The following is a 14,892-nucleotide window of genomic DNA, read 5'->3' on the forward strand; positions in this document are numbered from 1 at the left end:
GATATTCCAAGACATTATATAAAACAGAAAATGCATTAAAGAGCTCTTTTTAGAGCTTAGCACCTTTACAATAGTAACATGCAGAGCTGAAATTGAGAGAAAACTGCTTCTGTTTGCAAGTGTTGCAACACAGCTCTGTCAACAGCAAAAGGAAGTGACTGGAGGGTCAAAGTACAATCAGATATTGTGTTGCAATAAAAGGCTCTCAGTCAAGACTCTGACAGTACTAAATGTTTTATTATTTTTCCGATCTACATATATCCACTGATTACATTTACATTCATTGATTTATTTCCCCAAGAAATCTTATTGTCTTTGTGGTCAATGATCTCACTTATGTTCTGTCCATTACCTTGTATCTACATCTCAGTCAGGTTAAGACTGGTTTCATGGCTTTCGCTGAACCACTGAGACATTGTGGTTCCTCAGTTTCTTGATCCCTTATCTTGGCACAGATAACACTTAGAAGTTACAGCTTTACACATGTTCCCCATAGCATAGCTGCTGACAAAATGATCACAGGACAAGACTGACACCTTTTAAATGTAATGAAACAAACACAGCTCTAAGTGGCATAAAGTTCTTTTTAACTTAGACACATAAAACCCTAATTCCACACTGGTGTAAACATATATTTCAGTCACAATGGGACGCAACACTTTTTTTTTGTAAACTAATTACACGTGTAAAAGACTAAAATTTGATTTCCTTATGGACGGAAATGATTGGGAAGGTTTTTCAGTGCAGCTACACAGACAAAGCAAAAGCACTACAACAGTGGTTGCAGGAAAATTGGCTGACATACACGAGACCAAACAGGACACGTTGAGAACGTGTCCATCTGAGAGGGACCTCGGCTGAATGTCTACACTCCAGTTTCCTTCCTCTTTACTGATCCTTGTGACTTCCGCTCCAGTCTAGTTTTGGAGAGCGTCTGAGGCCTGAGTTTAGGGCCACAGACAGATGGACTGTTCTCGTCTGTCTCTGCATCACAGATGGTGGCTGAGATAGTGGAGGAGCGGCGCTTTGTCCGGATGGATTGCCCCTGCTGAGCTCGAGCTGGAGCCCCCTGCTGTTGAGTCATCGCAGTGCGCAGACAGTTGAGCCACTGCTGCTTGTGGTAGACGTCACTGACATGCAGAGTGTGGGACTGGCCATGGGAGGGATCCAGAGAGCTCACACGGAAAACATTCTTAGCTGCAGAGACACAAAGGAAGCAGAGAGAACTGTCAGAAAAGATCAAACCGATATTTTTAAGCAGCATAATCTTGGAAAGTTTATGATCTGTGCTTTTAGGATTGTAAACTCTGATTATGCAAGGAACCAACATCCCCAACTCCACACAAAATCCTGTGCATATTCTTTCTGAAAGTTTTAACTCAACTCAGCAGGTCTACAGGCTCTGCAGAGGATTCTAGTGAATGTTAACCCATTTCTCTGGTTTGGTTTGACAACTTTACAATTTACTTTACATACTGGTTCACCCTTACTTCTCTCACATGTGTTGCTTTCAGCAGCAGCCAGAAAATACACTACCAGTCAAAAGTTTGGACACACCTCCTCATTTAATGCTTTTTCTTTTTTTTCCATGACTATTTACATTGTAAATTCTCACTGAAGGCATCAAAACAATGACTGAACACACATGAAAATATGTAGTAAACAAAAGTGTGAAATAAGTCAAAACATGTTTTATATTTTTGATTCTTCAAAGTAGCCACCCTTTGCTTTGATCCCTGCTTTGAACACTCTTGAAAAGCAACAAGCAGAAGAGATTTGTTTGTGCCAATAAACACAAGGAATGGACATTAGACAAGTGGAAATCTGTGCTTTGGTCTGATGAGTCCAAATTTGAGATCTTTGGTTCCACGTGCCGTGTCTGTGTGCGACACATAAAAGGTGAACGAACTTTATCTACATGCATGGTTCCCACCAAGAAGCATGGAGGAGGTGTGATGGTGTGGGGATGCTTTGCTGGTGACACTGTTGGGGATTTATTCAAAACTGAAGGAACACTGAACCAGCATGGTTACCACAGCATCCTGCAGCAACATGCCAGCCCTTCCAGTTTGCGTTTAGGTGGACCATCATTTATTTTCAACAGGACAATGACCTCAAACACACCTCCAGGCTGTGTAAGGGCTATTTGACCAAGAAGAAGAGTGATGGAGTGCTGCATCAGATGACCTGGCCTCCACCGTCACCTGACCTAAACCCAATCCAGATGGTTTGGAATGAGATGGACTGCAGAGTTAAATGAGAAGGCGTGTCCAAACTTTTGACTGGTAGCGTATGTTTCTAAATAAGTGATGATGCTGCTTTTTGTCTACTTATAGTAGGCAATACACTGAATGTTTGCCTTAAAAAACTGTCAAGTCAATATATGTCAGTGTGAGTTCACAGGTTGTTCTGCCCCTGGGTAACTCCCTCAGTTTAGCACAATTTTAGTAAGAACAGGCTGTAGTATAGGTCAACTCCTGGCACATTCCCACTCAGAGCTCAGGCACGTTCAGCAGTATCCAGCACTGTTTTGACTCAAAATCCAAAGAACAGGTAGGACTGTAATGATGTAATGTAATGTAATTTTGTCCATATTTAGGCAGGAACTTTTTGTAAAACCTTACATCTATAAAAAGTCAATGAGAAATCTTTCAGTTTTGTTAAAAAGCAGCTCAAAACAAAAATATGCTAAATCTACACTGATATAGAAGAGGGACACAGTCAGCAGTAGGAGTAAAATGCAGTTCAACACACCTTTTTCTCCATTGGTGAAAGCCCCTCTGAAGGACCCCCCCATGCGGATCTCTCCATCCAGCAGATCTTCCAGAGCCAGGTCTCGGACTGGGATTGGCTGACGATACACCTGGAAGCAGCTCCTTTCGTTCCGTGTCACCGGTCGGGTCAGAACCAGCAGCTCAGAGAAGAGGAACACATGCAGCCGCTGGAACAGCACATTAACAGAGAATGAAACCCAGGTTCAAACAATACAAACAGCACATAGATAAAGATTGTAATTGCACGTCGATGGTAATAACAAGTAGAGTAACCCTGTATCTCACCGAGCCACTCTTGTTCCGCAGCTCGCCGTGGCATAGTAGCGTCTTACAGTTATCTATGAGAGGGTCCCGCTGCTTATCATCCAGAAACTCCAGTTTGTCTATGTAATACTGACACTCAGATTCCCCTTTTCTCACGTTGATATCAGACAGAATCTCCTGGATTATAGTGATCTGGATAACAAAAGAAAGATTGCTTGTCAAAGCATCACCAACAGAATAACAAGTGAAATGTGACAAAAGAAAATCAAGGTGTATTACTTCTAATTAACAGATATGATAGGTCATCTAAGTCATTAGATTTAATGAAGGATTATGTAGAAAACCTACCGCTCTCTCCAGATTGGTTACATCTGGATGATCAGGAGGAGTGTGTCTGAGGATTTCTCGCAGCAGCAGCGGGTATTTCACCAGGCGTGAACGTGGGATGTCTAGAAAACTCCACAGGTCCAACTTCCTGCTAAAGGGAGATTCCAGACAGCGCTGAAGGAAGTCCTGGACCCGCCTGTCCTGTTTTTTCTGGTCAAGCAGGGCTTTAGCTGCAAGCTGGTTGCTGCAGTAGTTCTTATAGGCATTCAGACCAGGCAGCTGAGGAGACACAGGAACATTTCACACACTGACAGCTGAGAAAGTCCTTAAAACTGACAACCTTTGGAGACTGTGTCAAAGTATCCTTAAGCCTTGAAAGTTATTTTTTATATCATTGCAGGCTATAGGAAAGCATATAAAGAAAGAATGTAAAGAATAGAAAGAAAATATAAAGAAAGAAAGAAAGAAAGAAAGAAAGAAAGAATTTTAAAAGCTTCTCCCTCTCAGTTTGAAGCCCCACCAGACGAGCATGTGCTTCAAACATGCAAAAATCTACATAAAAGTCAACATTCACTTGTCTCTCCTGAGTGGAAACTCTTTTATCCAACCCACTGAGTCAGAAATATTCTAATTCCACTGCAAACTCTTTATAATATTTCAGCTGATCAGCTAAAAATATCTATAAATGGGCTAGATTTTCTAATACCCAACCACTTGAATTACATTAAACTGACAAAGTACAGTTGAATTTTTGCCCACTGAAGCCCCAAAAAATACTGCCAACCCCAGTTTTAATCTAGTGAAGCCTGCAGAGACCCTGTGTTTAACATAAACATCCTCTCAGTATATTGTCAACATGTCTGCTTTAACTGTATACGTACCCAGTCTATTACTATCTGTCCAATCTGAGCTACTGTTCCATCAGGGCCGGTTCCCTCTGTCAGCTTCATCAGTAAGTCTGCAGATTTATAAAAAATGGCACATGTTAGGAGACATGAACACGTACTTATTTAAAGCAGTTTAAATCCAAGATGGGTCAGTAACAGCTCACCCTCATGTAAGGGAATATATGCATCCAGGTCACCAAAAATGTGACCTAGTTCCTCCTCTGTCATGATCGAGAGCTTTAGCATTGGGTCGTGGTATGCCTAAATGTGAAAAAAGCAGTAGTGTGAATATTAAAAAAAAAAAAAAAAGAAGTTCACAAAGGGTCAATTAATGGTTCATTTCTCCCCAATTTGTACAATTAACTTTTCAAACCTTTCGTGCAAGTTGAAGGTCTTCGATGAGATCCTGTTCTCCTCTGTACAGTTCATAAATGGCCTGAAGGTAAACACGAGAGAAACAGGACAAAGTAGGAGAAGTTACTTTTTCTGCTCTCTGTGATTTTTAAATGCTGCTCTTGACTTAGGAAACACTGAACTGCACGACCTCTTGTCTCTTGATCTCTTTGGTGGAGAACGTGCTCTTCTGATGGATGTCCAGTGTCTCTGACCACAGCGTGCTGTTTCTGCGTTTGGTGGGAGTCGGACCTGAGGCCTTGCTGTTGGCTTTGAGGGACATCCCTGGTGACTTGCTATCACCACGTAACGACATGGACTGGGAAAAACACATTTACAGTCAAACACAAATTCTACTCCTGTGTAGAGTGAGTGTCACAACAGTAAGGCGTTTACCTGGATGGTCTGGCCGAAGCGCCGCACTGCTCCATTCTTTGAGGGAGATATGAGGTTGACGAGAGAAGAAACTTTGGCCAGTGGTCGGACACGCTTGTTACTGGGTTCCTGTAAAAAAGAAAGACTTTCTTCAGTTCCACACGACTGAATATTACTGATTGTATACTGTATTGTAAAGACAAAGCTCTCGCTTATACAATGTAAAAATTTACTCATAGCCCTCAAGAATAAGCAGGAACATCTGCACAGTTCCCTTTATGTACAGTTAATATCAAAATTATTCAGCCACCTTAAGCTACAAGACCTGCTAATGAGCACATTTTATGAAAACGTCTACAATGTGTGGGAACGATTTTGGAAAATAAAATGCAGAATTTCATCGAAAAAGCCAGTGGGAAAAATTAGCGTCTGACCTTCATGACCTCCAATAGATGCTTTCAGTAGTTCCACTTTTTACATTCTGGATTATAATATTATTCTTTATTGTATTACCCTTTGCGTTTTGGCAACGTTAGCCTGACATTCATGCCAATAAAGCACAATGAAACTGAAACATTCTCTCTTTTGGTATTTTAGCTCATCCCTAAAGAGCAAAAGTTTCTAGCTCACTAATATATAGTTTGGTTTTTGTGTCACCACTGCTGCCTTTGAATCCCCCCAGAGATTTTCAGTAGGATTTAAATCTGAGGACTGAGACTCCCTCTCATGGACGTTCCAGGGATGATTCCAAGCTTTCGTTGACTTGCCGGAAACTCCAATGACTGCAAAGCTTCAGTTTATGTATTGAGTGCATCATATTATTTTTTCAAAGCATCAAATATGGCAGTCACCTGGTCAAGTTTACCAGCCCCTGCAGCAGCAAACAACAGGAGGGACCTACCTCCATGACTAACTGTTGGGATGGTGTTCTGTTTATACGTTTAGGCAGACGTATACGCTTGTTTTTTTGCATATTCAGATGTACCTACATGTGCATGAGTGCAACACGTTTCCATGCATGAAGTCCTTAATTGCTCAATGTTGTTTTTGTAGTCTGTACTATACATTTGTATGTGCCTCCATGAGATCCACCTGCAACCTTCAGCAGAAATACAGGGTTTTCACTGCTCTAAAACGTCTGACTGGATGAACTTTGCTCTTTCTTGTATGCCCAGGAGGGTTTGCTTCTTTACCACATGGCTATAAACTTGCATATGATGCTGTCAAACGTGTCTGTTGGAAGTTCAGGTGTCCTTGAAATCTATTTTTAAACAGCTGCCTTTGTGGAGTAATGAAAAAAAATCCTCTCTGAGCTTTTGAAACAGCTCCTTCATCTCATCTTCACCTACCTTACTCACCTGCTTATTTAGGATTTATATCTGAAGATACTTCAGTGTCATTTTAGGGTTCATGAAAAGCTAAACACTTCACAGTAGAAAGTGATCTAAAAAACCTCAATATTAGACAGGATGCTTACTAATTTTACCATGACTATTACAAAACATCTTTAAAAAATTAAACATTTTCATTATCAGTTTAAAGATGTCACTCAACTCATACAAATTGTAATTTATAAAAATTCTAGATCACCGGAAAGTATTTAATGTGTAAACCCTTACATATTCAGCAGGGCTGAATTCATTTTATTGCAACTGTTTATTATTATCATACACAACATCTTAAATATTGTATAGCTCTGCTGTTGCTCAGTGTTTTTTATATACTGCTGAGAAATATCTTTAACCGCGTAAAAAATCCCTCTGGTGTCATATATTATAGCTGACTTACATCAGAGTTCAATATTTAGTATCAGAATGGAAGTGTAATCTGTTTTTACTGTACAGAAAGTGTATAAACCACCATAATGTACTGAACTGAACTCTCAGTTTGTAACCATTACAGCACCGTGATTGTGCCGAGAGACAATGTGGCTAGGATTTTCTTTCACCGTTATTTCCTCAGACAGACTCTGGTTGTGCCAGTCTGTTGGATAGTAGGATTATCCTGAGCTCATGACAAATGAGAGCGCTCATAGCTGTCTGTGGCGAGAACCTGAGTCATGCGGAGGGATTAAAGTTTACATTGAGGATATGTTCAAGAGTGCTCACTGGACTGGCAGTGTACAGAGAGGAGGCCGTCCTGACTCTCACCTTGAGGTCAAAGCTGGACAGGCTGACTGTGTCGTCGTCCTTCTCTTTACGCTTTCTTTTCTGTAGCAACACAACAAAACACATCAGTTACTCTCAAAAGCCTGATGGACATTCAAACGACAGATCTGCAGCAACAATCAGTGGAGCTGTAGTCACCTCATCGATTAATTTGCTCTTTTTTGACCAAATTGGTGAGACAATCAACAGCATTACTTTCATAAGAAATAAAGTTCTACATCATTAACGTTCAAAGATTAATCGATCACTTTTGGAGGCAAAAGGAACAAATGAGCTGTGAACACACATTTTCACAACTTTGAACTCAGCCAACCTAATGGAGAGTCCAAGTCAAGCTTATTTAATGTTTACTGGTCATTTACTCTGAGTTGGTTCCAAACGAAGTGACAAAGAAGTCGCTGGTGTGGCCACATTTTGTTAAAATGCAAATTTAAAAAGTCTAATGTAAACTCTACAGCTCAACAAATAACATGGTACAATCATCTAAAAACAGGATGCTGACTTGTTTGTGCTCTATTCCTCAGAAGTTTTTGAACTGGGATTATGAGTTGATATAGTTCTCAATCGACTTGTTGAAGAGTAGAAACAGTTTCAGTTGACTACAACCCCAATGATCACAGCCCGAGTCATATGAGCAGCTCATGGTGGGCTTCAACTTCACAAAGAGATAATTGTTTGAGGACATGACCACTGCAGTCAAATGTGATGCTGTAATGTTTTTAACTTCAATTTACCAGACTGAAGTCCCACGGAGTTCCTGGAGTGAGAAAGGTGAAGGAGCTGCCTCTCTGCAGAGGAGGTCTGCAAGACAAGAGATAAACCAGTTTTGGTCTTGAAGAACCAAATAACATCACGGCAGCTTGCACAGACACGTAGCCATTTGTTGTTGCTTTGTTGCCATAATTTGTAGGTACATGTACAAATTATTAGTAATGTGGAAGCTATTTTCACGACATTTTTCTTCCAGTCACTGTTTTCTTTCAAATATGGCTCAAGTTGTGAGGCTGAGGGATGTTAATCTTTAAAACCGTATAAGGAGCTGCACTGCTATGTGCTGCTGCAGGGAAAAAAAAAGAGTCAATTAGGGCAACAAAACAATGAAGCTACAGAGATAATGCTGACACCCAGAGGAGGCTGTCAACGCCAAGGCCAGCTGCACAAGCTCAGGAGCACAAGTATTACAGCTAAAGTTGCATTTTTCTGTAACATCCAAGTCATGATAAGTGATTAGTCCAGGCAAAGCGTTGCGATGGATACGAGATGACAGTTACAAACTAATCTGCTCAAGTCGACATCTTCCTACATTGCTTCTGGCACACTGTAGTTCTCAGTCACTGCATTGTGGGAACACACAATGACGTTTTTCTCATCCGTATCTGATATTGTACTGTTGGTATTTCTGCAAGTCTGCAAACACAGGTGCAGCTCATGCTTGGCTATGCAAATCTTCCTATCTTAAAGTAAGGACACATTTAGAAAAAGACAACCACACAAATGAAGAAATAACAAATACAGCAATTCTATAACAGCTCTGTTTGACAGTATGAAAGTATACCAAGTTTGTGAAGATGTTGACCAATAAAACTAAATAGAATAAATTCTATTTCTTTTGGAAACTAAATATCTTTGTGTAACTTTCTGACAGGTGGTCAATCCAAAGCTAGCAATATGAAGACATCATCTAGTGCTCTAAGAAGTTGTGCTAACCACAAACTATTTTTCCCCATTTTATAATACTAAATATACTATTGTTTAACAATCCTTTGGCCATCGTCATTTGTGCTTTATCCTTTGTGGAGGTATGTCTGGCTTTTGAGCTGCTTCACCCTCACCCTGACCAGTTGAGGCAGATGGCTGCCCTCCCTGAACCTATTCTGCCGGGGGTCTCTTATGGTTAAAAGGGAGCTTAAACTCTTCAGTGTCACAAATAATTTTGTTAATATGGAATATTTGGATTTTCCATGTACAATTGTAGGGTCTTAGCTTTAATTAATAATCAAAAATTATCAGCTAATTTGTTGGAATGTTTAATATTCCTATAGTTCAAGCCTTAATACCTAAATTTATCAGGTAAATTTCTATTTCACATAACACTATAGAGGTTTAACCTTTATATTTGATATATACAGGTGAATTTACATAACAAATAACACTGTATGATTTTAGCATTAGTATTTAATTTAGTCTATAAAATTTGTATTTTATATAATATTGTAGTGTTTTAACTGTAACATTTAAATTACTAGATAAATTGTTGGATCTAATTTTAATGCAAATCTTATTTCTTTACTTGGAAAGCAAAGAAAAGATAAATAACACTGACAACTTGACTTGAGTATTTAAGTTGTATTGCTCTAATCATTTTAGTTGTATTTATTAATACTGACATATTGCAGTTTTTCATCTGTCGTCTTTTTATTTTAACTTTGCCCTAATTGTTGTTATGTTGCCTTCTAAGTATCCGACTTTACCCCTGGATTTTTAAGTGATAAATAACACTGAATTATTTGTGTAAAATTACTCCCCTACAGATTATTGAATGACGAAAACACCCTGAAATGAAGCATAAATTTATTCTACCTTCTCTCTGAAGTTAACTTAGGTGGCATGACACGCTTTATTGACAAACAGAAGCTGTAGTATTCTTCAGTTTCAGACCACACGCAGGTTATTGCCTGGCAAATTACGGTTACATCATCTGAAAATATAGATTCCGAGGTGCACCTGAAGGCACCATTTGCCAGTTAAAACAGTAGCCCTGCCCGTCACAGCCGACTAACCAGGTAACGTTATCTCGTTACAAAGTGGCCGTTGTGGTGCATTATATTGCAAAAGGCTGTCAAGTAAATAAAGATTTGGACACTTCTCCACAGCTACGTACTTTTTGGAGTTGTTTCTCGGCAGAGTTTGAGGAGAGGGCTCCGCAGCGCTCATGACACTGGTGGTGGACGTCCTCGATGACATCCTCCGTAGTTTCTGCTTTTTGTTCTCCACCGTCCTTCCGCTAACTTCTTCATTTTCTTCCATTTTGCGGGAGGCTTCGTGCTGAAGTCACTTATACCGAGATGTAGGTAAAACTATGCGAATATATGACAAAGTCCAGTCGTATGAAAACTGGCCCGCTGTGTACAAAGAAAGCAGCAGACCGATGACAACAGAACACACACTACGGCGGAAGTTTGAATATGGCGGATTCTTGGAAATGGACCAATCAGGACAGAGCTCAGAGCTGCGCTGCTAGGATACCAGGAGGGGGGAGGGGCCAGTCAGAGCTCTGAGAGAAGACCTTGAAGAAACCATCTTTATTATACAGTCTATGGAAGAAACTGAATAATGTTGGTTACAGACTGCATAATAGAATATGATCCAGGTTATTTATATAACACGTTTTAAATCACCTGAGTTTACCAAAGAGCTGCACATGTTTTTAGATGGGCAACAACTGCAATATGTACAAAAAGCAAACATAAAAGGGATATAAACTAGATACCAATAAAAAAAAAAAAGACACATAACTTCAGCTTATAATATTTATAGGCAGAATCTCCCTAACTCTACAGCCTCAATCGTGTTTCTTAAAAAAAAAGAAATCCCAGCTTGGAACCGATTCTCTGAATAAAATTTACAACAGATATTTTAATCTTTGGGTTACATTTTATTGGACACACAAGAGTAGAAGTGATATTGGAAATGGAACTTCAATTTTTGACGTATGTGGGCATACATTAAAGCTGAAGCACTAATCGCTAAGTCAATTTGTCAACAGTGAAGTAAATGTTAACATATTTGATAACAATATAAAAAGTAATTTATCGAAGAGAAAGAGCAGTCTTTTGGTTTCAGCTTCTCAAATGAGACTATCTGGATATTTTCTCTGTTTAATTTCATTCTAAATAGCAATAGGCTATGGTTGGGTTTTGGACTGTTCTAATAGCAAATAAGCAAAGACATTTTACTGGCCAAATTATTAATCTCATAAATTGATCGACTAAACATATATTAATAAAAAGAGCTGATAAGTTAGCAAAAATGAAAAACATTGTGGGTAGCTGGGGACCATGAACTTACTATGGTGAAAATAAAGCAATTGACAAGCATTTAGTGGTACTGACTTGTGGAGGAGAACTGGATGATTTCTGTGGCACACAGTAAAACATAACATGCTGCACATATGCTCTTTCAATCACTGAATCAACATGTCAATCATTTAGTGCATTATTTATCTGATGTTAATCCATTATTGTATGCCTGATTCTGCTGTGGCACTAGTTTGTTGTGTTGTATTTGTTCTGCTCTAAACCTTTTTTCTTCCTTGTTATTGTTCTTTGAAGTTTGTGGCTCTTTTTGTCCATTGAGAGCTGTTGACAACCAGATTAAATTACTTGGCAGGAAAGTTTATTCAGGTAATAACTCAGCTGTGATATGTATCCTGCAGAGTACAGTTCACAGAGTTGGAGCACAACATTGTATTGTCTTATTATTTTACCTTGACTGTCAGAGTAAAGAAAAAGAACAAACTTTTTTTCTGACAGAGATAATATAATACCACTGTTTAAAATGTCTCATTTGAATACTTGTTTGCTCTCAGGCATGAATTTAATATAATGAAAATTGTTATTGCCATATCAATATTAACCCAGCATTCCTTTCTGTGATGTTTTTCATCTCATTCATATTGCTTTTGATATATAATAGTCAGGAACTATTTCCAATTTGCTAAAAGCAATACATGTAAAATTTGAAATATTGGATAAAGACTATGTTGTCAACAATTCCCTCCATTTCTGGATTTTCATCAAAATCATATACCATCCTAAGACAGGCAATAAACAGTCTTATTTTCCCCGTATAAGAACCGTGAGCAGGTATTATGGGCACGATGCTGGCCGGTTTAACCCTCCCCCATAAGACAATCTGAGCATCAATCAGACAGGACATGATGAGATCCCAGAACCCTGCAGCTCTGTCCTTGATGAGCACATCATCACCTCAGTGTGGCCGTCCGTTCCACTTTAATCAACATACCTGTCGCTGTCATGATGTATGACATCTGACATCACTGCTGTATAGTGTCTTCATACAGTCAGGGTGAGGAGGGCATTTGAAATGGCTCCTTAGGTACAAGAAGACATCTCCTGCCCCTTTAGGCTCACAGTTTGGGAGAAGAAGCCATAAGGAGAACAACATATAAAGCCCGACAATAAACCTTATAAAGATATTAAAGATTTTCTCTCGGCACACCTGCCTTACAAAGAGGAGCGTGGGTTTGAAGAAGATTACTGTCTGCCTGATGAACGTGGTTATTTATAGGAAATATATTGGAAATATAATATTGTGAAGTAAACCTTACTGTTCTTTACCTACTCTCGCTAACCATGCTTTTATTTTTGCTGTCTAACTTTTTGGCTTATTGTGTTGAAGCATAAAGAATCTAAACTTCAAACAGCCACACAAATATTCGTTCCATTAAAACTAAGACCTTGAGATATTTTTTTCTGTAATATATTGTATTTGTACAAACTGTCTCTTAGAGGTACCAGCCGTTTTAGCAGATTTCATCCAGAGCCAAGAAACATGAAGAAATAACGCCTTTATTTTAATGACAGGAGACATATAAATAAACAGTACAGTTTTCAATGCTTTATTAAAATTTATTAAGGACACAACAAAAACCTATAAATTACATTCATTATCTCTACAAAATACAGGTTAATTTTAGTATTTAAAAAATGTATGTTAGCCTTTGATTGCCTCCAAATAGAATAATGAGCACATTCTGATGAAAAGTAAACAATGTGGTGACATTTTGTTATGAATAGTACTATGAATCTGACTAATGGAAACAGAATTCATGGATGAATAAAAGTGGATTCTTGAGAAAAATCAGTTTGAGTCGAGACGGAGACACAGGGAGGGAAAAAGGCATAACAGGAAGCAGGACAGCAGCTGTGAGCAGTTAGAGTATGAAGCAGGCGAGCACAGAAGTTTATACAAATGTGACCTACTTTAAGGCATCACATTTCAGCTTATTCATGTACAGAGTCTGTACATGCTGATAGTCCACCTCCCAGAACACTGATTTCATATGGTGCTAGAGACTGGGTACAAACATCTACGTCACCAGATGAAATCAGTTTCCGAGTGCAGTTCTTTACAAGTCTTCTGACTGTTAAAGTTTGAGGCTTAAATCTTGCTGCAGAATTCACACTGGATGCAGAAAAGGAGACTCCTGATGTTGTGTAATATACATGTGTGGTGCAGCTAAGTGGAAGCAGGTGTAGGTCCAAAGTTTTTCTGTCCAGTGTTTACTCCTCTAACCGCTCCATGGCTCATTCTACAAACGAACAGCAGAGGGTGTGGTTACATAGCAAGCTGGCGCCGAAGCAGTCACCCAGGGCAGAAAGAAATTTAAGAGTGAACCTCTGCAATTTCAGAGGGATATTTTTGGAGAGACTGCATCAGCAAAGTTTGGAGGAAACTCCCGGGAGTCTCCTGGTACTCCTCCTACCAGGGTCAGCACCGCCTCTGCTGCAGATCAGAATGATCACAACAAACATCAGAATAGATAGATAGAGTAAACCTTTATTGATCCCACAGCGGGGAAATTTACCATCTGACCAGGTTTAGACGGACGTCGTATTGCACATCAGGACACATCTGAAAAATAAAGCTGTGTTATCATTTTAAGTCACAATGGTATTTTTAACATGACTAATAGTGTTTTTAAAGTATTAACTTGGCATTTTCCCCAAATTTCTGAAAATTTGCAAAACGTTCAGGAAGAAAATTCCAATAATTCCTTAAAAATTTCCCTTAAAAGTTTTATTTTTTAAAAATTCCCAAAATTTGGTAAGAAAACTTTTGTAAATATTTTCAAAAAATGAGTAAAAATCTTGCAAAAAATCCTAAAAATATCTAATTTCATTCCATATATATCAGTAAAACTTCTAATATTTTCTTTATGAACATTCACAAAAAATCTGATTTTTTTGGGAATGTTCTTAAAGAAACATTTTTAACATTTCTTTTTTTCCACCAAAAAATGTTCAAACATTTCCCAAAATGTTGAAAATGTGGACATCAAAAGTTTCACTGTGAAAATGTTTTTTTCCTCCACATTTTCAATCTTTAAAACGGGTCAATTTTGACCCACAGGACGACACGAGGGTTAAATGAGAAGATTAACACTCCCTCAGCCAGCAGCCATTTACCTAGCTTAGCATAAATATTAGCTTGTCTCCGTCTGAACATAAATAACATCCACCTACCAGCACCTCTACAGTTCACTGTGTGACATGCTGTACCTCACGTCTTTTAATTGTACAAAAACCCAAGAGTAAAAATGTCAAGTTGTGGTTTATGGGGTTTACTTTACTTACAGACATGTTACTTTTGTTACCTTTAGACAATGCAAGGCTAGTTTTATTCCTCTTTCTGGTCTTCAGACCAACTGGCTATCAACAATGACAAACCATAGCCTACATAAAAAAAAAAGGGAAAAAATTAACCTTGCATTTTCATGTCACTCTTTGGTTTGTGTACTGCTGTTCTCAAGTATGGAGTTTGGGTTAGGTATTTTGAAACTGTCTAGACAAGTGACTGGTGATCTGACTGAGACTATAAGGACACCACACGATGATACAATAGCAATTGGTAAGTTAAAAGTTCGCCACCCCCTAAAACATACCGTGCTTTCTCATCTAT

At 38.8% G+C, this 14,892-nt stretch overlaps 1 protein-coding gene across 1 annotated transcript; it reads right to left on the reverse strand.

The window, feature by feature from the left end:
- Positions 1-218: 218 nt before the first annotated feature.
- On the reverse strand, positions 219-10,367 carry LOC111566789 (neuroepithelial cell-transforming gene 1 protein-like). Its single transcript, XM_023267542.3, has 12 exons — positions 10,070-10,367; positions 7,923-7,989; positions 7,171-7,230; positions 5,042-5,149; positions 4,797-4,964; positions 4,626-4,688; positions 4,417-4,513; positions 4,247-4,323; positions 3,387-3,644; positions 3,060-3,230; positions 2,755-2,941; positions 219-1,197 (listed from the first exon to the last, which is right to left on the reverse strand). The coding sequence occupies exons 1-12, from the start codon at positions 10,213-10,215 to the stop codon at positions 866-868; spliced, it is 1,734 nt and encodes a 577-aa protein (XP_023123310.2). The 5' UTR covers positions 10,216-10,367; the 3' UTR covers positions 219-865.
- Positions 10,368-14,892: the final 4,525 nt, after the last annotated feature.

The sequence above is a fragment of the Amphiprion ocellaris genome, chromosome 3 (genome assembly GCF_022539595.1).
Source record: "Amphiprion ocellaris isolate individual 3 ecotype Okinawa chromosome 3, ASM2253959v1, whole genome shotgun sequence".
In the NCBI taxonomy this organism is placed as follows: Eukaryota; Metazoa; Chordata; class Actinopteri; family Pomacentridae; genus Amphiprion; species Amphiprion ocellaris.